A 25239-nucleotide genomic window follows, 5' to 3' on the forward strand; every position below is an offset into this window, starting at 1 on the left:
AAGGGACAAACTTAAACTGAAAAGGGATGGCTGCAAAACAGATGTACAAAAATTTGCTTTCAGCCAAAAAAAAGTAACTGATTGCTGGAACAAACTGCCACCTGAGTCTTTGGTTCTTACAAAATTGCATTGGAGGCAAAACTTACAGAATAGTGGTTGAATTACACTTAAAACACAAACTCATCCATAAAATCTTAACTTTCTAACTTCAAAATGAGATAGTTTGTTCTCCTTTCACACATGTACAAAAATTTTAGCAGATAAAATCTATCTACGGATCATGAGACATATCTGTTGTGTGTGTGTGTGTGTGTGTGTGTGTGTGTGTGTGTGTGAGAGAGAGAGAGAGAGAGAGAGAGAGAGAGAGAGAGAGAGATTATAAAATGGTTACTATGGACAACAGAATACAATACTGACAAATACCAAAACACAATAATTATTTACAAGTTATGCTCCAAGTTGGTTTGTAGAGACCAAATTATATTAATGACAACTGAATTATACAATATCACTTTGTATAAAAATATATTTTTTCTCAATAAAGGAAGGGGGAATAAGTTCTGCTCTTGGAAAATTTATATCAAAAAGCCTACACACACACACACACACATATATATATATATATTTTTTTTTTTTTAATATATAAATTTTAAACCTGCAATTTCAAGGAAAGTCAACACTGAACTTCATCAACTTAATGTTATTTTCAATGTCAATAACTTCATTTTTATTATCAGAAAAGCAAAAAATGTATCAATGTTAATAATTTCTGGGATAGTACACTATGAAAGAACCTCTCCTACTCTGAACTGATAATCACCATATTTTCAAGAGTATATGATGCACTTTTTTTTTCTTTTTTTAAATAGAAAATGTTGCTGTCTGTTATTTGGTTTTTAGGAGCATTAGCAACTAAGGCCATATTGCTCCGGGATATGTGGTGGTCATTCTCTGACCTTTCCGCATCCTCCGTATTTGGTAGTGGCGGACTCGAACCCCAGTCTAATCAAGAAGCGTGTGCTACGCACTGCTGCTCCTTCCCACCTGGCTACGGAGGCGCCTCAGAGAAAATGTTGCCTAAAATCCCATGTCCAATGGTAGACTAAGTGTATGACATAATGATTTTTCAACTCTGGTTCTGACTATAAAAAATATGGTTGAAAAATCCAGATGGCCTGCTGAAAAAGCTAGCTGTTTTAATGTTTAATGTGTGACCAGTTCAGATGGCACATAATGAAAAGCACAGCAGTTGCTGAATTAAACAAAGTTAACTGTGATTCCAAGAGGCCTTAGCCAAGTGCAACCACTAGACATCGCAATTAATAAACCCTTTAAAGCATTCGTGTGCAGAGAGAACCAAATGGACAGAGGCATCATATCATGGTTTATCATCAACAGGACCAGTGAAGCAACAACAGTTTCACAGGCAAATGGCTGAAAAATTCATGGGAGTAAGTGAAGCAAGAGACAGCTTCCAAGTCTTTCAAAAAATGTGGAATCAGCAATACCTTTTATAGCAGTGAAGATGATACACTCTTTGAAGAAAATGAAAGTTCGGAACATAACATTAGTTATGAGTGATAGATAGTGATAATTTTTGGCATTCTATGATAGGTAAAAGCTGCATTCTATACTAATAAGTTGTTAGGAAGCACGTAGGAATTTTTTTCAAAAAATTTGCTTTCTAAAACATGCTTGTGTACCACACATTCAGAAAATGCACCCCCCCCTTTATATCATGATTACAGGCCACATAAAATGCATAATCAAATCTAATAAATGCATCATTTACCCTCATGAATTATTGGTGGGGAGGGGTTTAAATATTTGGTAATTCAGTTGAAAGTAATATTATTCACATGCCACTACTACTACTATTCCAATTCAAAGCTAAAAACACTTATTTTAAAATAAATAAAAAGCTTAAATTAGGAAAAAATTACCCATTTTTGTAGTAAATGAATAAAAAAGAAAAAAAAATTCATAAACACAATGCCCTGCCTCATAAAATGCCAAAACTATCAACAATTCAAACAAATGCTATAAAAAATAAAAGTAGATGCAATATGAAAGCATATAATGAAGTAACAAACATGAAAACATTTTCAGTCATCAAAATTTGTAAAGATATCAGAGGTGATTCTCAAATGCATGTCAAAAAATGGCTTTCACCATGTTTTTGAAGAATGGTAGAAATGTTAGAGTAAGTGCACTTAATCAAATGGAGACCACTTTGAAAATGATCATCAAAATATGGATAATTAACACAGGTATGTTGTGAAAAAAAAAAATTATGATCATTCTTTATTGCGCAGCCCTCATATTAATATATGTATGATTGAGACTTCATAAAAGTTAAAAGATTACACAAATGATAACATTATCTGTGATCACAATAAGCCACATGCACTGTATATGAAAAAATAAAAAAAATAAATGAAATGGACTTGGCTCGGCTCTCAGAGTTGAAAATAGTGAATGGCTGAAATGCTGTAAAAAAAAAAAAACTGCTATTTTCCTTGGCTACTATCAGTAACTACTGTTAGTTTACAGGCTAGAGACTTATGGGGACTAATACTACAAAGGAACTATTGGAACTAATGGCACAGGAACTAAAGGTGATCCCTACTTGAGTGTCTGCTTATTTTGCTCTATTGACTTCATCCAAAATAAATAAAGAAATGCTGAAAACCTGATATTTTCTTTTGGCAGTCGGTCACTAACTCTTAATTAAAAGGCAGAGAAACTTCAGCATTCACAAATTAGTGATTAGTTGATTTTATCATTTCAATTCAGTGAATACAGGGGTTTCTGGGCCTCTAAAGTAAACAGTAGTTACTGAAAGCTGAAAGAAAATATCAGTAGTTTTCAGCATTTCTCGTTATTTAAGCTGAAGTCAGAGCAAAATAAGCACAGATTCAAATAGGCTCACACCATTCTAGTATTAGTTCCTGGTATTAGTCCCTATTCCTTTAGTTCCAATAATTCCTTTCTAGTATTAGTTCCCATAAATCTCTAGCCCATAAACTAACAGTACTTACTATATTTTGCCTATTATTAGCTTGCTAATTCCTTGCTGTAATGCATGGGATATGTAGATAGCACTCTTCTTGTATTCTGTTATTCTTTTCTTTTATTCCCTTAATTCTACTAGTCTTACATTAACATTAATAGCTCCATTTTCATATATATATATATATATATATATATATATCCAATATTTTAAATTAAATAAAATAAAACATAAGCCAGTAGTATGGCAAAAACTGTAGAGGGAAAATTAACATAAAAATAACCCAAATAAACAAACGAACGAAAAACAAGAATAGACAATAAATAATTATGTCTATTCTTGTTTTTCGTTCGTTTGTTTATTTGGGTTATTTTTATGTTAATTTTCGCTCTACAGTTTTTGCCATACTACTGGCTTATGTTTTATTTTATTTAATTTAAAATATTGGATGTATTTCAGCTTCATATGGAGGAATTGCATATCGCTGCCTCTAATGAATGCTTAATTATTTAATTATTTATTTTCACTTTATTATAATTTAACTTATTTTAATATAATTCAAGGATAGTATATATATATATATATATATATATATATATATATATATATATATATATATATCTGTATTTTTTTTATGTGAAAGTATTAAATCTTCTTTCAATTGATTATTTTTTATTTTATTACCCTTTGTAACAATGACCTGTAATATATTAGAGTGTCAATCAGCCAACTACACATTCCTATACATACTAAGATCTGAAATAATATTTCAGACATCTTTCTGAACTTGAGAGAAAAACTTTTAATGTTTTTACAGGCAAAAAAATTTATCAAACATTTTTCTGGAGTGAAACTATTCAAATTATCATATACTGAATAATAAGGAATGACATAGATAAACAATAAAACATTTTACACAACACAAAAAATAAAGAAAGGAAAAATAGGAATAATAAGAATTTCAAAGGAGGAACAATGAAATTATATCCAAATCAACACAGAACTATAATTGCTATCCTACTATGGTACAGCAATTATAGTTCATTATCTACAACAGTACTGCACTGTAACATACCCTATTCATATTACTTGATTGTTACAATTTTTTGCTAAAGTATAATTTTGGAAATTAAAATTATACTTAAACCATGCATCTATTACCCTACCACAAAAAGACTGATGCAAACTAAGGTAACAACAAATGGATTTAAATGTAACTTTTTATATTATAATATGGTAGGGCCTTTACAATGCTTTAAATATTTCCATGCAGTGTTTTTTTTTTTTTTTTTTTTTGGTTTTTTAAAGAAAGATTAAGGCTTTCTATAACTAGAAATACAATGCAAATCATTAGATCTAAGATAGCAGTCAGTACAATTTTGACATACAAGTTCAGCCCAGGCGAAAATAATATCATGAAATACCAAACCTCTTCTGGATAATTCAACAAATTAACTTTTCACCTTTTTTTTTTTTTTTTTTTTGATACCTGAAGTTAGATAAGTGCTGACAATGTCATTAATTGGCAGGTTCACACTAGTCTTTAGTCCACTTACATAATGTATTTATGATAAAGAAGCACTGCATGAATAAACAGTTTTTTTAGGATACACAGTGAATATCCAAAAACTCACATTCCATTTTTTTATGAAAAGTACAATAATTAATGAATTCAAATAAAAAATAGTAATGCTAAGGATGACAATGAAGTAACTGCTTTATTCTGTTTAAAGACAAGTTAGTAATATTCATACTATACGACAAGCAAAAGCACAAAAATGGCATAAAACAAGATATATAAAATAACTAATAACATATTACATCCTGTTGAACACCTGTTGGCAAGACAATTTCTATACAATAGTTCTAAGACAGTTCATTATATCTAGCACGCATTGCCTTCTTAACTGCATCTCTATAGGAGTCACCTGCTGTGGCACCATACGTTGCTCCTTTCATTCCTAATCCTGCAGTTCCCACACGCCTATGAACTTGCACTATGTCTGCTGTACCCTGCCCTGATTTTCCAAGGCCTTGCCCTTCACTCCAACCCATTGCTTTTAACATCTTATTACCTATGTTATCACTACTGATACCCTCCTTTGTTGGTTCCTCATATGATACATGCTCAAACTGTTTCAAATATTTTGTCTTCAACTTGCTAGTATGCACTACATCTGGCTGGCCAAATTTTTCTCTGCGTTCCTTAGCTCTATCACGATAGCCAGCTTCTCTTTCTTTCTTCACAAGTTCTGCAAGTTCTATAGTTGATAATTTTGTCCTTTTTAATACTTCCATATTTTGTTTATGAAGATCAGATAACTGCTGATGTCTCTGGAGAGCTTCCTTGCTAGGAAACTGCCTTTTACACAAAAGGCAAGCCATTTTATTCCAGTCTGTGAGTTTCTGTTCCTCAGCTCTTACTCTATCTTCAATGCTTAAACCTTCTTCACCACCTCCACCACCACCTTCTGGTTCAGAGTCACTGTCACTGTATGCTGCAACAAGAGTAGGTTTTTCCTTAGGTATAAAAGAACAAGATAATATATTCTTTTCATCTTTTTTCAAAACTTCATCAAGAAATATGCGTCGTTCTGCTGGAGATCTGTTTTCCAAAATAGCAAAACCAGCATCAGCTGTAGCAGACAGCCGGGAAACTTCTGAAAGCATTAATTCTTGAGACAGTGTCACTGTTCTTGTAGAAACCAAACCAAGTTTTGCACTCTCCTTCTTCTGGTTAAGAGTTTTTGCCCATCTCTCCATTTCTTTTGCAACCTTCCTAGCAATTTTGACTTTATCTTGTTTCTCTTTCTTTTTATTTTTTGATTTATCTTCCTGGTTAGTAGAACTATCTGCTTCTGCAGAAGATGTTGTTGATACATCTTGTGTGGTACTTGAAGCTGTTGATACAGATGATGGTACAGGAAGGTATGTTTGTTTTTCACCATCCCACATAAGATACTGCTGGCTTTTCGAATTGTAATAGTACTGTGAGTTAGCATCATAATATAGACCAGTCGTAGGGTCATAATAAAAACCAGAAGATTTATCATATTGATAAGTTGTAACATCTGGGGTGGGATATTTCTGATAAATGACACCATCTACTACCACAGTACCTAAATTGGAAATATGAGCATTTGTTGTCTGTTGTGCAGTTCCTTTATCTCCATGAGACTCATAATTATAATTACTACTCTGGTTTTGTGTAGTAGATGAATCTGCTTCTTGATAGTGATAAGATGACTGACTTTTATTCGGTTGATCTGTAGAATTATTAGTCCACTGACCTGCAGCTAGAGCCATACTGGCTGCATTGTCCATGGCTGTTATTGAACGCTTTGCATAGGAAACTGTCACTTGTCTGCCATCAATGCTAAATTTTTCTCCCATTGATAACAGCAGATCTCGAAGCTCTGTAGCATCAGAAACAGAATGCAATTCTATGAAACAGTATCCTCGAGAAGTATTAATAAGGGGATCTTTAGCTATTCGCAAACTTTTAATGGAAAGTGAAGTCAGCTGGCCAAGCATAGACATTATCTGTTCTTCTGTTGTCAATATGTCTAAATTTCGAAATAAAAGAGTGTTAGATGAAGAAGAACTAACTTCATCAAATCCTTCACCTCCTCTTCCTGCTTCAGCTTCTTCCCGACGAGCATTACATTGAAAACATGCATCTCTTCTTCGAAAATTGTTAACTCCACACTTAGTGCAGTTCCAGTCAGTTTTATTAGAATCACGACGATCAAAGCCACTTCCATCTTTTGGAATGCTATAATGTAATGTTGCTCGATGCTTTCCATCAAACAATATAACACCCTGAGTTAGTTCCTTCCAGCGTACAGCTTCAGAAAGCAAGTGAAATTCCACAAAGGCAAAGCTTCGTGGTTCACCTGTATCCTTTTTTCGGACTAATCTAATATCTTTGGGTTTTAATCCACAACGTGTAACCTCATTTCTAAGGTCAACTTCTGTAATGTGTGAAGCTATTCCACGAACCCAGATAGTATGATAAGGAATCTCTTTCTCTTGTGCTTGATCCCGTTCTCTTTCTCTATCCCGTGATCTATCTCTGCTCCTTTCCCGATCTCTGTTATGATCTCGGTCTCTATTACGGCTACGCATATGTTCTCTATCATTATCACGCCCTCTATCACGATCTCTACGTCTTTGCCTATCATCTCGATTTCCTGAATCATCGTACCTATCATTGTAGTTGGAGCTCACTTCTCTACGAGTAGCAAAACCTCTATCACGGCTATGTTCCCGATCTCTGTTATGATTACTATCTCCATTAAAGTAAGTATCCTTATGAGTGTTATAATTTTCATGCATAGATACATCACGACTGGATGGCCCATCATAAAATCTCTTTTCATTTCTTTCAGAGTATTCTCGTTCCCTACTAATTTTGTAATCCCTATTTCGAATGTTATCTTGTCGTCTATTCCTGTCTCTCTCTCTTTGACGATCTAAATCTCTAGAAGCAGAATATAACAAACTGGTATTGTTATTTAACTCAGAATTCTTCCGACTATTGTGTTTAGAACTACCTGTTCCTTCACCGTTACCATCAATATCCCATGGGTGTACACCAGATAAACTCGTCCCATAATATTCTGAGCCTGGTGAGAGATCCATGTCCGCTTCCCTTTGCCTAAAAATGTAAAAATTAAACTGTGTTGACAACAGTATACATATTCTCATATCACCAGACAAAAATCGTAATAAATGTTCAAATTATTTTAAGGAAAGAAAAGTTGTGGAGTAACTTCTACTCAAGAACACAGATGAGGTAATTAACCTGCGAAGTGCTTGAGAGTGGCCTGCAATGATATAGCAACTACCAAGAAAACACAAGTAATCAAACAATATTTAAAGTCTACATCAATACTCAGAATCATTTTCAAATTAAAAGAAATAATAAAAGTGTGACAAATTTTATAGTTCATTAGCAATTTTCCTGAATATGCACCTATGCTGTCCTAAACAAATTAACACATGACACAGAAGCCTATGATAGATACAAGTTGATATGCAACCAAGTTACAAAGGAGGTTAGGCAGGCGAAGGCAGATTACGAGAAATCCTTGGCAAGGGATGCAAAGAAAAACAGCAAAGAGTTCTTTACTTATGTAAACTCTAGAAGGAAGGGGATGAATCAGATTGGTCCACTTGATATTGATGGGTCAAGTGTTGATGATCCTGCTCAGGTAGCTAACAAACTAAATGAATATTTTGCAACGACATTCACACATGAGGAGTTATTCAGCGAGGGGAATGCCAGAGGTGTATTCAACTCTAGCAGTAAGCTACAGAATCTTGAAATAACTGGGAGTAAAGTGGAGGAGAAACTGTTGAAGATAAACACAAGAAAGGCACCCGGTGTGGATGGGATCTATCCAGTTATATTAAAGGAGGCAGCAAAGGAAGTAAGCAAACCTTTAGCCATAATTATGAGAGCTTCCTTGGACTCAGGGGAGGTACCCATAGACTGGAAATGTGCAAATGTGACCCCAATTCACAAAGGAGGATCAAAGGCTGACACAAGTAATTATAGACCTGTGAGCTTAACTTCTGTTCCAGGAAAATTAATGGAGGCACTGGTTAAAGAAGCACTGCAGGATCATTTAGACAAGACTTCAGTTATAGCTCAGACACAGCATGGCTTTGTTAAGGGGAAGTCTTGCCTGACCAACTTGATTGGATACTATGATGCAGTCACAAAAGAACTGGATGCAGGGAATAACTTTGATATTATATACTTGGATCTTAGAAAGGCTTTTGATACTGTTGCACATGGAAGACTGCTACACAAATTGGAGCAGTGTGACATTGGAGGCAAATTGCTGCTATGGATAAAGGGGTGGTTGAGGGGGAGAAGACAGAGAGTGGTAATCAATGGACACTGCTCATCGTGGACTGACGTTATTAGTGGAGTCCCTCAGGGCTCAGTGTTGGGTCCATTATTGTTTTCTGTATTTATAAATGATATTGATGATGGTATATCGGGCTTAATGTCCAAGTTTGCAGACGATACAAAGGTTGGCAGGGTTGTCAAGGACACTACTGACACTATGCTGCTGCAACAGGATCTGGAAAGGTTGAGCAGATGGGCTGAGAGGTGGCAAATGAAGTTTAACATTGATAAATGTAAAGTACTACACATGGGAAACAGCAACCCCAGAGCAACGTATCAACTCTGTGGTACTACACTGACAGTGGTAGAGAATGAAAGGGACTTGGGGGTGGTTGTGCAGGCAGATATGAAGTTCTCTGAGCAGTGCAGACGGGCTGCAAGAGTAGCTCATGGAGTATTGTCAATGATATACAGGAATTTTTCCAGCAGGGATAAGGAGGTGATTATTCCATTGTATAAGGCGATGGTCAGGCCACACCTAGAGTACTGTATACAGGTCTGGAGACCTCATTTCAAGAAGGATGTAGAGCTGCTGGAACGAGTACAGAGAAGGGCAACAAGATTAGTGAATGGAACAAAGGGGTGCTCTTACGAAGAAAGGCTTAAGTTTTGCAAATTACAGTGTCTGGAGACTAGGCACCAGCGAGGTGATCTGATAGAGGTGTATAAAGCCTTGAATGGTTTAAGCATGCTCAATGCTGATGGGATTCTTCCTCTAGCTCAGAAAAATCACCTGAGAGGGCATAAATTCAAATTGAGGAAAGACAGATGTAGGATAGACGTGCGGAAATTTGCCTTTAGCCAGCGGGTGGTTGGTTGGTGGAACAGACTTCCATCCCTTGTGGTGGAGGTTGATAGCCTAAATAAGTTTAAGGCTCAGCTGGACAGATATTTTGAACAAACAGAGGGGTGAAGTGGAAGTGGGTTTTTTTTTTTTTTGGCTGATGCTGCATAAGCTTGCTTTCTTGCATCAAATGCCTCTACTAATGCTAATGCTAATGCTAAACTGTATTATTTACCAGTGATTTTTTAAATTTTTTACTCAGTTTTTTGGAAGGAAAGAGAAAAAAAAATAATAAAAAGTTGGCTAAGATCTTTGATGACTCTGAATATAATTTTTAATATAAATTTATAAGAATCTTACCTAAATATCTTAAAATAGATAAGTGTAATCGCTGCATAGATCCAATGCAAAATAGAAATACATCTGTACATATTTACATCAATACAAAAATTCACAAATACAGGATGTTTTCAGTCCATCTACACCCACCACCCATGAGTGTTAACAGGATCAACTGTACAGAACTCAGATAATTTCTACTCAAACTGATGAAGCATCTCAGCTGAGTAAATGATACCAGTCAGTTCAGTGGAGAGAGAAGTTTCTAACATACCTGGATATTATCAGAGGACACTATAGAGTAACTCGCAAAATAATATCCACAAATTTATATTCAAACTTCAGGCTAAAAAATGTAATTAGGCAAATTCTTCGAACAGAACAATTTTTGAAATCAAATAGACTTCTCAAGATTTATTTCAGTGTAATCAGTTGATCAAGCTCTTATATCTTGAAGCACGGATAAAATTAGAGATTTCTCTATATCAGTGTGCTGTGAGATTACGAAAAATTCCATTGAGTTCAATGGCAATAACTATTTTGGTGTGCAGTTGATATTCGTCTTTTAACTTAAAGTGTGACTTGAATGACAAAAGATTGGGAACCACTGCTCTATATGAAAGAATGCTCTTGACATTAAATGTTGCAAAGCCTTTTCATATTCCACTTTCAATCTGTTCTTTTAATCTGGCATATCAACAAAAATAACAAGGACAAAACCTAGTAGCAATGAAACTTGCATGCCTGTTCTAAAACCAGGAAGCTCACGTAAATGTTTTCCTCATTGAAATGTTATGTTTACATGATAGGCAGGACCGCTGCACCCCTATATGCCGCCAGTAAGCAAAATCAAATTTGCCATCCTAAAATATTTCGATTAAAAATAAATTTAGGCATAAATTAATTATTATTAATTTATTGAAAAAGAAAACAATTACAGCATATCTCACATATAATATAATGAAACAACAAACAAAAATAACAATTTCATTCTGAAAATAATCTTTAAATTATAATCACAGTAATCGTACTCTATTACAATAATAAAATAAAAGGAAAATTATAATGTTATACAAATTTGTTTCCTTGCTTTAAGAGATGCAAATTTATTAATTATTTCATTTATGTTTATTTGTTCCAAATGATCATTTTCTATTGAAATTATTTCCAAATTAGAGGCGTTGTTGAGACACTGTTGTCGTAAAAAATTTTTGATTAATTTTAATTTTGAAAAACTGCGTTCAACTGAGGCAACAAACTGGTAAAGTTATAAAAATCTGGCATTAGCATTAGTGGTGGCATATGATGCAAGAAAGCAAAATTATACAGCATCAGCCAAAAAAAAAAAGTGGGAAAAACCCACTTCCCATTCACCTCTGCATCCATTTCAAAGGTTTGTCCAGTTCCACCTTGAATTTATTTAAGCTATAAACTTCCACAATGATAGATGGAAGTTTGTTCCAACATTCAACCACTCGCTGGCTAAAAACAAATTTCCGAATATCTATTCCGCAACTGTCTTTCCTCAATTTGAATTTATGCCCCCTCAACTGCGTAATGTGAGCAAGAGGAAGAATCCCATCAGCATTCAGCTTGCTCAAACCATTTAAAGCCTTAAACACATCAATCAGATCACCTCGCAGGAGCCTAGTCTCCAGATGCTGCAATTTGCAGAACTTAAGCTTTTCTTGGTAAGAGCACCCATTTGTTCCCCTCATTTGCATAAATTCTTAATGCTACATTTGGAAAAGTATCTGTAAAATTGTTTTTAAAAATATATTGTAACACATAAAAGGAGTAATATTGTCTTTAAATATAAATTTGAAGTACTCTTAAGTTCTTCAAATAATGCTAAACCATCAATAACAGACTCATTATGATCAATGTCACTTAATTCAATATGTAAATCTTTTCAGTGATTTAATAAATCGTCTTATGACAATTTTTTTAATTCAGAAATATTATAAAATATTTTAAATATTTCTACATGTTCTTTCATATTTCTAAACCTTTCAGTTAACGAGAAAATTGTTGTCCATAATTTGAAAGAAAAAATTAATTTTGAAATTTTGTTTCGGATCCTGAATAGCTTCCGCTCTACTTTCATAATCGAAATGGCCTCTTTTCAATCTTTTCCTTACAATGTTTGCTTCTAGAAACGAAGCGTCAATGCCAATGATAGTAGACATTATTAGCCGAATCAAGATTTGTTTGGAATGCTGCCTCTGCTCTATTTTCTTTAAAATATTCCGTGATTTCCCATCGGTAGGAGTATAAGGCGAGGATGTTCCATGTTTCCCATGCTATTTGATTCATACATAAAAGCACTGATGAAAGAGTTCAGAGAAGAGCAGAAAGGAGGTGTAAAAGTAGGAGAGAAGATAAAGACAATATGATTTGCAGATGACTAGATATTGATTGCTTGCTAATAATGAAGAATTATAGAGCTCCTTGGACATCTTGAACAGCACAATAAAGGAGTACAATATTAAGATTAACAGCAATAAAACCAAGGTAATGTTAATTTCAAAGTGACCAGGAAGAAGAATCAATATAACATTAGGTGGAATAATTCTGGAACAGGTCGACAGATACTTGGGAAGCATAATGACAGAAAATGGAAAAAATAAAATCAAGAATTGCAATGGGCAAAGAGGCATTTAGTAAGAGAAAAGAACTATTGAGAAGAAATTTCAAGGAGTTAAGAAAGCAAATGGTGAAAACATTAATATGGACTGTTCCTATGTGGCTCCAAGAAGTGGACACTGGGAAAGAGGAGATGACGGCTAGAAGCTTTCAAGATGTGGGTGTGGAAGAGAACAGAAAGGGTGAAATGGGTGAACAGAGCGAGTAATGAGATTTTGAGGAAAGTAGGAGAGAATGCTAGTAAAGAATTAAGGAGACAAAATAACTTTATAGGATAGGTATTGAGAAGAGAAAGCATGTAGAGGGAAGGGATTGAGGGGTAGATGTGTGGAAAGAGAACTACTGGGAGAAGGAGAATTGGAATGGATTGGATGATAAGAGGAAATTATGTAGGAATTAAAAGGATAGCACAAGATAGAGAATCACGGCTTCAATGGAGCCCTGAACCTGCCTGAGGGCAGAGAACTTGAAGAAAAAGAAGATTTTGTAACTGCAAAATATAAATATGAAGCACAGATCCAGATAAGTAAATTAACGTGTCTGCAATTTTATGTACTGTATTCATTTCAAATGAATTATTTGCCTGCCTTGTTGAATACTGGTAAGCAGTGGCGGATCCAGAAAAAAAAAAAAAAATTACGGGAGGAGCACTATTTGTGACAGGGGAGCACCATAGCACTATTTTGTGCACAAAGCATAAAATAATACACAGAACAAAACAAATATGACACTCAAACAGAATGTGACTGGTGGACACAGGCACACAGCAAAAGTCTGAATTACTTTGAAGTAAACATTATGCAAGACCAAACTGTGTGACGCCTCGAACTAGAATGGCAATCACATCGCAGTGTTGTCAACTGTAGTCAGTTGAAAATAGCTGAGCCACAATGCAAAAATAGATTACTATATTAAAAATGAAAAAAAAATTTTTTTTTGTAGCTAAAGAGAATTTAAATGATTGGTGTATATTCTCTGAAAAATGGCAGAACACGTGCCCCACCCTGTATTCACCATTGCTGGTAAACGATGGAAGTCTTGCTGGTGATCTGATTGGTTTTAACCAATCAGGTTACCAGCACGACTTTTGGGTACATGGGACAGGCAGTTGGATAGGTTTTAAGAGTACTCAATTTCTTGAAGGTCAGAGGTGTGAAACAATGCGTTCCCAGTAAAGTCTCTCGTAATCCATTGGTTATATGGAAGTTTCATTTTACTGAAACTATTTTAAATGTTTCCATTTAAAATAGTTTCAGTAAATTTTAATTACCAAGGGGAATTTAAAGAAATCGGTATATAGAAAAATTTCTATAAATAAAGAAGTTCGTTAAACTGAGGTCCAACTTGTACATGTCAAAAATATTTTTGGTGCCCTCCTGAACTGCCGCCCGTAAGCAATGCTTACCTCACCTACCCATTTGCGGCGGTCCTGATGATATGTGAAGTTCATTTCATGAAATGAAGATGAATTATTCATGCTGAGACAGGCAAAAAATAAAAGTGGTATACCAGTTAATTGAACTGTTAGTTTCTTTCAACAAAAAATTAATTACAAGCTTGAATCCATAATAAATGAGTAAGAGGTTTAGAAATTATGAAAGAAACATTTCATTTTCTACTGAACTGGTGCTGTTTTCACTTTAACTTCTGCAGCAGTTTCTACGTCTCCCACAGACATAAAAACTGTCGAAAAGAGTCACTGATACTGACACTTTCCAAAACTATTCTCAATATGAACTGGAAGTAATGAACAGTTCTCAATCATCCCAATTCATAGACAAAATTTTCACTTAAGTTCCTAGAGCATTCAAATTAATATGAAAATATATGATAACAGCTGTCCATTAAAAACATGAGACAGTTAGGAATTAATAGCAGAGAAAGTTAATAAACACAATTCCCCATAATGGTTGCAAAATAACACTGATTACAAAATAATATTACTAAACGAAACTATTCCATTAAAATTAACAATCTGGTGACTTCATATCTGTACAGCTATACAAACACTTTCCCCCCCCCCAAGTATGAAACATGAAAAGTTATTACTATATGAATAGCAGAACAACCTTGCAAAGAATCAAGATGTTATAATGGTAACAGCTGTTATTTGTTATTTGGTTTTTTTAGGAGCATTAGCAACTAAGGCCATATTGCTCCGGGGATGTGCGGTGGTCATTTCCTGACCTTTCCGCATCCACCGTATTTGGTGATCACGGGCTCAAACCCTGGTCTAATCAAGAAGCGTGTGCTACGCACTGTGCTCCTGCCCACCTGGCTACGGAGGCGCCGATGGTAACAGCCTACTCACTCTTATTTCAAATCTGAACACGCACATAGCTGATAAAAGCTCTCAATGGTCAAATGCCAAAGTACTACCATCTGGCAAGATGTTATGTTAAAGACACATTACCTAAATTCAAGATCTGCATTGAGAACTATTGTTGTTTTGTTTGGTTTTTTTTTTTAGGAGCATTAGCAACTAAGGCCATATTGCTCCGGGATATGCGGTGGCCATTCCCTGACCTTTCCGCATCCTCCGTATTTGGTGGTGGCGGGCTCGAACCCCGGTCTAATCAAGAAGCGTGTGCTACGCACTGCTGCTCCTTCCCACCTGGCTACGGAGGCACCTTGAGAACTATCTTGAATTATCTAAATTCAAGATCTGCATTTATAAATTAAATGAAACAGAAATTATTACACTAGTTATTTTCGAGAAATTGTACTGCACGTACTGTAGCCCATTCCATGCATGATACAGTCATAAGAACTGCTTGTTATTGGATTTGTGGTTTTATATTGTTTTTGTAAAACTAAAGGTGGAAAGGATTTAACCATTTTTACTTATTTTTGCTCTACTTTAATTTCATCTGCACCAAAATTAATATACAGGGTGTCTCAAAAATATTGGTACAAACGTTTAGGGGAGATAGGTAACATCTAAAGGAATGTGAATCGCATAGGAACCCATAACCGGAAACGTCACGAGAAAGTAGTAGCAGAGGCACAAGAAGCAGAAATGACAAAAGACAGTAATTAGCGGCAAACATTTATTTGACATAATATTAACAATGGAGTACGAGATGGATGCATTTCATGATGTTACAACAGATGCTCGAAGGTTCCACCATGAGACGCGATGCATGCGTGACACCGACGCTGCATGGATTGGCGGACACGGTCGAACACACCTGGAGTTTCTTTGACAGTAGCAGCAGTGCAGGCGAATCTCGCCACGAGATCCATTTCCGTCTCCACAGGTGATTCATGAACGATAGATTTGAGGGTCCCCCCCACAGAAAGAAATCAAGGCTCGATAAATCAGGTGAGCGTGGGGGCCAGGCAACGGGTCCACCACGGCCAATCCATTGATGCCCAAAAAGCCTGTTCAAACGGTCACAAACACACCTTCCATAATGGGCAGGCGCCCCATCATGTTGAAACCAAATGTTGCGTCTCACATTTGCTGGAACATCATTAAGTAACCCTGGTAGAACTTGTTTAAGAAAGATCTGATATTTAGCGGAGCTCGTGCGGGATGGTAACAGGTATGGGCCGACTAAGCAGTCACCGACCATACCCGCCCACACATTTATTGCGAAGCGATGTTGTGCCCCATGGGGGCGCACACCGTGTGGGTTGTCGTGAGCCCACACATGAGCATTGTGCTGATTGAATAAGCCTTCCCGAATGAAATAAGCCTCATCCGTGACCAAAACATAGGCCGGAAAATTCAAGCCTTGAACACTTTCTTGGAGAAAACCACTGCGCAAAAGCCACACGTGCAGGATGACCTTGGGGGAGCAGTAACTGAGCCCTTTGGAGATGAAAGGGGTGTAAGGAATCGTCATGCTAGACACGCTGTACACTGCAACGAGACACTCCTAGGGCAGAGAACAATGGCATGTGTGCTGGTAGTAGGATTATTCTGGATGGCATTCACCACACTTTCTTCCATGGCGGGAGTTCGCGTCGAATGTGGTCTGCCCGGGCTACTACTGTTACCTCTAAATGACCCATAATCGCACAAATTTTGATGCACACATGCAAACAAACGGTGGTCCGGTACATGTCTGTCTGGGAAGCGTTCTCCATAAATTCGTTGAGCGGCTCGTCCATTGCCCTCTGCTAACCCATACACTAGGTGCATGTCTGCCAGCTCACAGTTTGTATATCGATGCATGCTCTTTGTGAAGCGACTACTGCCTGAATGAGTAAACCAGAAATTTTCCCTCTCGCGAACTCATGAACAGTGCAGTGTACCGACTCACGTTGACATTTCTGGTTATGGGTTCCTATGCGATTCACATTCCTTTAGATGTTACCTACCTCCCCTAAACGTTTGTACCAATATTTTTGAAACACCTTGTATATTGCTACATATGGTTCTGGATATGATACACATTTTTTTTTCTGGTATGTTGCCTAGGACTGTCTAATTAACTTCTAAATTGAATATCTGCCTGAAAAGTCACTTGCGAATTGCTTACTGCAGCAAATAATTTTAGTAATCATTTGCTATTGTAATGAACATATCTTAAACAAAGTAAGACTAAGTATTCATTCATTATTTATACTATAAAAAAGACATATGAATGAATATTTGAGAGGTGTGGACAGTGAAAATAATCAATCAACATTTACTCAGGGTGCAAGGTTCATTACTGAAGTGAACAGACCACTGGTACTTCAGCAATTGACCAATGAGAAGTTTCAAGGTTAGTATTTTACAAGGATGTTCTACACTGAAACACAAAATATCCTAGTGGCATTTTTGGATTGACAGCATTGTTATTGAATAATATGATCTTTTGTGATATCATCTGTTCAGGGATATGGAAGCTATAAGGTTAACATAAGGATAAGCAATAAACAAAATAAACATTGCTCAAAACACCAAACTTTAGTGATGTATATAAGATACCAGGCTCATCCTGATCTAATCAAAACCTCCTATTTGGAGGACAATGCTAGTCACAGACATTCAAAGTGACCACAATCAGCCCAGATACGTGTTTCAGAGCGTTGAAAGAAAGATAGAGAACAATAAGTACAGCTAAACTCTCCACAGAACTTTGTAATTATCTGCTGAGTTATATGACAGTAACAAATTTTATGTAATGATAAGCAATAAATAAAATAAGCACTGCTCAAATGATCAACTTTAATGATACATAAATACCAGGCTCATCCTGATTGATTTAAAATATACTGTTTATGTGGTGCAATGTCACTGACAGAAGAGGTTCAAAGGAACTACAGCTGGCTCACAATACACACTTTACAACACTTCAAATGAAATGCAAATTCTCCAGGGAACTGAAGAAGAGCAACAAATGAATACAGTTTAATATATTAATAAGATATTTTATGTGTCCCTAAGAACACTGACATAACTGAGTGGTCAATTGCCTGGGTTCAGCAGTACATTTGTTCAACCATGGTCCAAGCCTAAATACCATAATCTGCTTGTACAGTCGGTCCTCGTATAACACGTGTTTACATTACACGAATTCGATCATACACGATTTATAAATAGGGGAACGCTATCTTATATAGTACGAACCGAATTCGCTTATACACGATTCGCCTTTGTGTTTACAAGAAATGGCAGTCGAACGCGGAATCACCCCAACTGAACGCAACACGATAGGAATGAAGAAGATTCTGAAAATGTATTTTTTTTTTTTTTTTTATCAGTGAAGGGGAAACGCATTTCACCATAATAACGTAAAAAACCAACACAATTCCAGCTATCGATATAATCGCAAATGCAATTAGATCCAGTTTACTACCAGTTTATAACAGATTCCACTAGCAGAAACGCAACAGGAAATTGTTTTTATTGTTTTATGGTAGTAATCCCCAGAAATGTGATTTAGTAAAATGTGAGGTGTTAATAGCGTATCTCGGCCTTGACGGTGTTGTTTATTCAGTTGCTACACGCGCGCAGCTTTGTTTATGTGTATCAAGCGTGCCTCCTCGTTTTGTAATTGTGCTTTATTCCCTAAAAATGAGTAAAATGCTTAAAAGGTGTGAAAAGGAAGCGTCCTGGTGAAGACAGTACAGATTCAGAGAGAAAAAGAAAAGCAATATCGATAAACAGAGGCGGACTGGTCAAAAATTCTTACCCGGGAAAATTTATAGTGGCCTCATACTACGGTTTATGGCCAAAATCACACCGGCCTCCGGCCCACCGGGATTTCCCGGGTAAGGCTTATGGCCAGTCCGCCTCTGTCGATAGAGAAAAAAATATGAAATTGTGAAACGCTTTGAGCGAAATGAAAGACCGTGTGATATTGCACGTGCTACAGACCTAAATGAGGCAACGCCGAGAATTACAAAGAATGCAGAGAAAATAAAAACAACTTTCATAGCAGGAACAACTCAAAGTGTAATTAAAATCCATTAGATGAAGACACAAGAATTGGGAGAGATGGAACGGCTGTCATCTGTTTGAATAGAAAATCAAACAAAAAACAAGTTTGCTTACGATAGAAGCAAAAGCAATATTTTATTATGTAATAAAATACGTAAGCATTTTATTACGATTTACGTATTATAATTTATACTTACGTATTATAAAATACGTAAAAAATAATACGTAAGTATTTTATTACGACAATTTTATTTAATATAATAATTTTTTTACGAATAAAATACGTATTTTATTCGTAAAAATACTTTTTTATAATATAATAAAAATAAATATTTTTTATTATTTATTATATATTTTATAACGATTAAAGTTACCCGATTATTTATTGTGTTTGGTAATGTTTTGGTTCCAAATGTGTGTTCAATCTTGGGGTCGGCACCTAACCCCACTTTTCCCATAGGGCCTGTTGTTTATATTGCACGAGGGTTTCTAGGAACACAACTATCGTGCTATACGAGGACAGACTGTATTCGCAATCCTGTAAACTACTCTAGCCCTATGCAGACTTCCCAAATTATAAACAGAAAATTTATTTACTAGTTGGTCTTTTGTCACCAATCTAGCAGTGTTAGTAGTGTCCATTCAGCCAAGCCCAGGTCTACTATCCAAAAATGAGGGGTCTCTGCCATGTTGAAAGAACCTGCAGCATGAATCCTTAAAAGAACATCCAATAATGTAGGCAATCTCAACTGCAAAAACTCAAAGTATCAGTCAGAATTAAATCATTCAGGAAATTTGTGCAGTCCAATCAAGCAATTTTAAGTCGCGTTAATATGGCACACCACTGTAATGTGTGTGGAGGCACTGCGGGGGACGTGCCACTTCATATATTAACAATAAATTAAAACATTCCACTTCAAATATTAACATTAAATTGCACTCTAGGCAAATTAGAATTGCCTAACAATGCACAAATTCCTCACTAACCAAAAATTGCAGTGCAAATGTTAAGCACCCCCCCCCCCACACACACACTTTGAAGTGTATTTGGACTATCCAGACATTCTCTTCAATGTTCCCCATACTTCAATGTTGGAGGATAATGCACAGTTGTACATTATCCTCCAACCAAATCTGCCTTCCTGGCTTAAGTAACTATGCTGGTACTGATGCAAATTTGATGTATGCAGTGTGCACAAAAGGAGACTGAGTAGTTGGTCCCATAAACAGGTCAAGTCACAGCATTCAGTACAGCTGATTCTTATTCTAAATTCTGCCTCAAATGAAGACAGAAGTTGTCACTTTTCCCTGATAGGGAAATCCATTTCCTGAAGTTGTGGTGGCTGGTGATAAAGACAAGCTTTTGGTCATCACCACCACGACTTCTTCAGAAATTGACAACAATGTTTGGCTGATGCAGCTGTAGCATTTCTTTAAAGCATACCATACACAATATGCAAATCAATATTATTGACGGTATTCATTCTATGCTCCACTTATGAATGCTTATCCATGCAGTTAAACGGTCTCATATTTTTTGTAATGTAATTTACATGTTAATGTGTAATACAGCCAGCTACCACCAAAACACACTAATTCTTTCAGCCTGATGGTGAATATATAGTTCAAACAAAAAATTTTGGCAAATGCGATTGCCTAACGAGGAATCTCACTAAGTGAAATTTCTTAATATTTCCAATGATTTAAAAACATCAACCACAAGAAAAAAAATAATAATAATGTGAAATGCAGTCTCCATCATTCTGTAAACAAGATGTTTGACAGAAATTAAAGATAATATATACTAGAATGAATAAAAATATAAGTAATGATAATGTTAATCAAATCAATAAGATGAATGAGAAGTAATAACATAAACAATAAATAACACTAGCCAACAAAAAAAAAAATTTTGTCACATCTCCGCAATGAAAATATGTGATTCTGGAGGAAATAAAAGTGCTGATTCCGAAAATCACGATAAAAAGTCTCTATCACGTCGACACCAAAAGATGTACCAACGTTTAATATTAAAATAAAAGGATATATACATATAATTCAAGTTTGTAATACAAGTGTAAAAAAAATATTAAATCTTATACATTCTCTATAAATCATTTAACTTCCAAAAAAATATCATAAATCATTGTGAAATATGATTAAAGAGGTCTGTGCACTCTGGATTCATTATTAATATCGCATTACTGTGGCACAGAGCGAAACAGAAAAAGTTATGATAGGTTTAATAAAGGAAATACATACATATATTAGATTAGATACATATAAAAGCTTTCGGCTGTTTTGTCAACCTTCCTCAGTTAAACTGACAGTTAAGAATGGAACAATTAATCACGCACTTCACGTACATGATTGGCAGTACACGCCCTCATGTTCCATTCTTAACTGTCAGTTTAACTGAGGAAGGTTGAAAAAACAGCCGAAAGCTTTTGTATGTATCTAATCTAATATATGTATGTATTTCCTTTATAAAACCTATCATAACATGTTCTGTCTCCGTTTCGCTCTGTGCCATAGTAATTCGATATTGTCAAATAATTATATTTCAATAATATTTGTATAATCAGATACCTGTAACTGTCCTTAAAAATGTTTACTACTAAGGGATTTTCTCTTGTATTTCTGCTTTCTCTCCCTCATAAGGAGGTGAGCAGTAATCCCCCATCATTACAGGATCACAGCAGCCATGGTACCGCTTTTCCATTGTGGAAATATCTTCATGAATTTCGGGGGGAAATTCGAGATGGGAATGAAGAAAACGAATTTTCAACAACATTCGACAGTCAATGTTTTTATAGCACTCAAGTGAATTAGACACCAACATTTCATAGTTTTCTTCTTTCGTATTACACAAAAAACCATATACTAATGCCTTAAATGATCACCAAACTGCCAATTCGACCTCATTTAACTGGGTTTCAAACACATCGACTTTCTGGAGTTCCCAATTTGGGGTCCTACAAAAATTTCTTCCTTTAAGTTTGGCATATGTTAAATTAAGAAACACACTTCTCAAGTATGTGAATCTGTTACCGTCTTTAGTCTTTTCATCAATCCAAGTTTGATGTGCAGTGGTGGAAGAAGAACATTGTTTGACTGCACTAAAGGAATATATTTTAAATTACGCTGTCCTGGTATGAACTTGTCCCACTTGACCCAATGTTGCACAACAATGTTCTTCTGTCACAAGGCTGTCCCACAAACACAAAAAACAACAAGATTTTGTGAAACCACCCTGCAATAACCTCAATAACCTCAAGATCACTGCATATGTTCCAACCATAATGCTGGTATTTAATAACATTATGACCTTAGACATGCTTTCATGGCTTTCAAGTCCAACTAATGGAAATTTGTTGCCATTAAGAAGCAAAACTGCTTTTAAACTTAATTTTATGAAAAAACGCAATTCATTTGACATGCACAACACCTAGTTCTTTCGGAAATCCAATAATGTCTTTCCATAATCACATATTGCCCTCCATATCAAAATATTTTGAAAACTTTTCATGTCTGTTTTCAAAACACTGAAATCTTTGTTCCTGATTGGAGTATATTCCAACTGCTGTAACCTTCCAACAGCTTGTTCTTTCGGAAAATTTAAGTCTCAAACCAAATCATTCAACTCATCTTGTTTGATTAAATGTACCTCACTACCTGAACTTAATGGCTGATAGTCGACATCTTGTGAAGTAGTAGGATGCCGCACCCTTCTACTCGAGTGGCTGTTCATGTTTGAAGGATAGATTTACAACCCTAAGAACATGTCATGATCAGTTAATACTTGAAAAACCTTGGCACCGCCTACAAAAATCCTCACCAAAAATGCTAAGTGTGCCCTCTTCAAATTGTAAATTGTTGCATCAGAATTTGAAACTAAGAACCATAGGTAGAAGTTTGATTATGTTTATCACAAGAAAACAGAGGCTAGAATCAAATTCTAGCCTCGGTTTTCTTGTTAAAATAGTTTCAGTAAAATGAAGACTACTTCCATATAACCAATTACGAGAGATTACGAGAGACTTTACTGGGAATGCATTGTTTCTCACCTCTGACCTTCAAGAAATTGAGTAGTGTTACTCTTAAAACCTATCCAACTGCCTGTCCCATGTACCCAGAAGTCGCGCTGGTAACCTGATTGGTTAAAACCAATCATATCACCAGCAAGACTCCCATCATTTACCAGCAATGGTGAATACAGGGTGGGGCACTTGTTCTGCCATTTTTCAGAGAATATACACCAATCATTTAAATTCTCTTTAGCTACAAAAAAAAAAAAATTTTTTTTAGAGAATTAGCTTATATCCTTTAAAATAAATTAGTATGTCATACATTACTGCTAGAGTATACAAAACTGGCATATTGTGGTAAAACGTAACTACCTCAATATTTAATATAACCTTGATGTGAAATAAAACTATCATGGTGATTTTCGAAATCTATGCATAAAAATTGGTTAAAAACAGCATTTAAATTCTTGGAGGTAAAAATCATATTGGCTAGTGTAATGTTTACAAAAAATAAAATTTTGAACTGACTATAATGTATCAGAAACAAATATTCAATCAAAAGATATTCTATCAAAAAATTATTTTTGTACACATGAATTAAGAGGGATTTGAAGGCAGAAGCATAAATAGGAATTTTAACACCTGTAGCCAAATATCTGAAATTAGCCATGGTTTTCATTAATAATTATTTAATTATTATACATGACATGGTATTTTTTTTTTTTTTATAGAAACTGATTTAGGTAACTAGTATTATATTTAAAAAAAACTACATATTTAGTTATTCTGAGCCTAATTCCATTTGGCACCTACATTGAATTGGCAACCACACTCACCAAACGTTAGTTATACCTCCATTTGATGCCAAACTGACTTCCAAGAGTTACAGTAATTTCATTTAGGACAGAAATCTCGGTAAATGCAGTAAACTTTTCTATTGATACTGAATTATAATTATTAGTTTAATATTACAGTGTAACACAATTACAATTTTGTTATACTTTTTGTCCTCCAGTTAAACACACTGATTTGGATAAATAAAATAATATACTTGATGACTGACTACAGGGAAATATTAATTTTCATATTGACAGACCATCTGTTATGCATATAATCGGCTTCTAAGAACTCATTAATATGTAGATTAATGAATTATTAGGAGCCAATTTCCTATGTTATTAGTTACCAGTCATAAGCTTAACAACAATGGTGTGAAGTTGCTAACAGAAAAGATAGTGATGTTTGATTTTTAATACTATAGTGACAAACAAAGACAAATATATATATATATATATGATGAATATCATTCCATCTGATTTCACTCTAGAAATGAAGCTGTTGAATAAGACAGAAATTAACGAAGTGAAGGGGTTAAGAAGAATTATAACTTAAATAAATGGGTTGTTATTAATGCTGGATAAGCTATGATTGGCTAGAAGAACAATTACTAAGTTTGCATACTCAACTCAGATTTGAATGGAATGGTGGATAAATTAAAAATTTTGTAAGTACAGTATAGCTGCAGAAGATTTTCAGAAAAACTTTAAGGTAATATTAAAGGCCATTTCCCAAAATGTGTTTTGCTCTCCCTAGGAGTGTTGCATATCTTTAACCTAAAAAAAATAAAAATTTCCAACAGAGTAATAACTACATGAATTTTAGTATCCCATCGATGTCAGTTTGACTTTTCATCTACATTATTAACCATTAGAATTCAAGCACAGAATGTGTAGTATACAAAATACACTGCAACCACCATTCATGTAACTAACACTTTTGAGATGTCCAATTTTATTAAAAAAAAAAAATAAGTCAAAATACAAAGAACAATTACTTACTTCAAATTACTTTCCTTCCCCCCAAAACAACATGTTGGATAGTGTAAAAAAATATATTGTACACCTGTTCGTGTGGTACCTACGTCAACAAAGGTGGCTGTCACCAATGAAATATGTTGCACTGTTATAATTTAAGAAAAACTTTTTCTTAATTGTATATTTAAAAAATGGACAGAAACAAATTTCCACCTCCTCAAAAAAAGCAGGCCTGTTCATGCAGCTTTTCATGACACACCCAATGGGTTAAAAAAAAAAAAAAAAGAACTGATAAGTGATTTGAGCAATCCGA

At 35.2% G+C, this 25239-nt stretch overlaps 1 protein-coding gene across 3 annotated transcripts in view; it reads right to left on the reverse strand.

Moving 5' to 3' along the window:
- Positions 1–4714: 4714 nt before the first annotated feature.
- Positions 4715–25239, reverse strand: part of LOC150079457 (RNA-binding protein 5-like) — a 51925-nt gene continuing 31400 nt past the window's right edge. For all 3 annotated transcript variants that reach the window (XM_090384058.1, XM_090384057.1, XM_090384056.1), the window contains exon 2: positions 4715–7673. In XM_090384058.1, the coding sequence (XP_090240184.1) occupies positions 4880–7657 (2778 nt within the window). In that variant the 5' untranslated portion in view covers positions 7658–7673 and the 3' untranslated portion in view covers positions 4715–4879. The remainder of the gene's footprint in view (positions 7674–25239) is intronic.

The sequence above is a fragment of the Mastigoproctus giganteus genome, chromosome 10 (genome assembly GCF_048544385.1).
Source record: "Mastigoproctus giganteus isolate SK-2022 chromosome 10, ASM4854438v1, whole genome shotgun sequence".
In the NCBI taxonomy this organism is placed as follows: Eukaryota; Metazoa; Arthropoda; class Arachnida; order Uropygi; family Thelyphonidae; genus Mastigoproctus; species Mastigoproctus giganteus.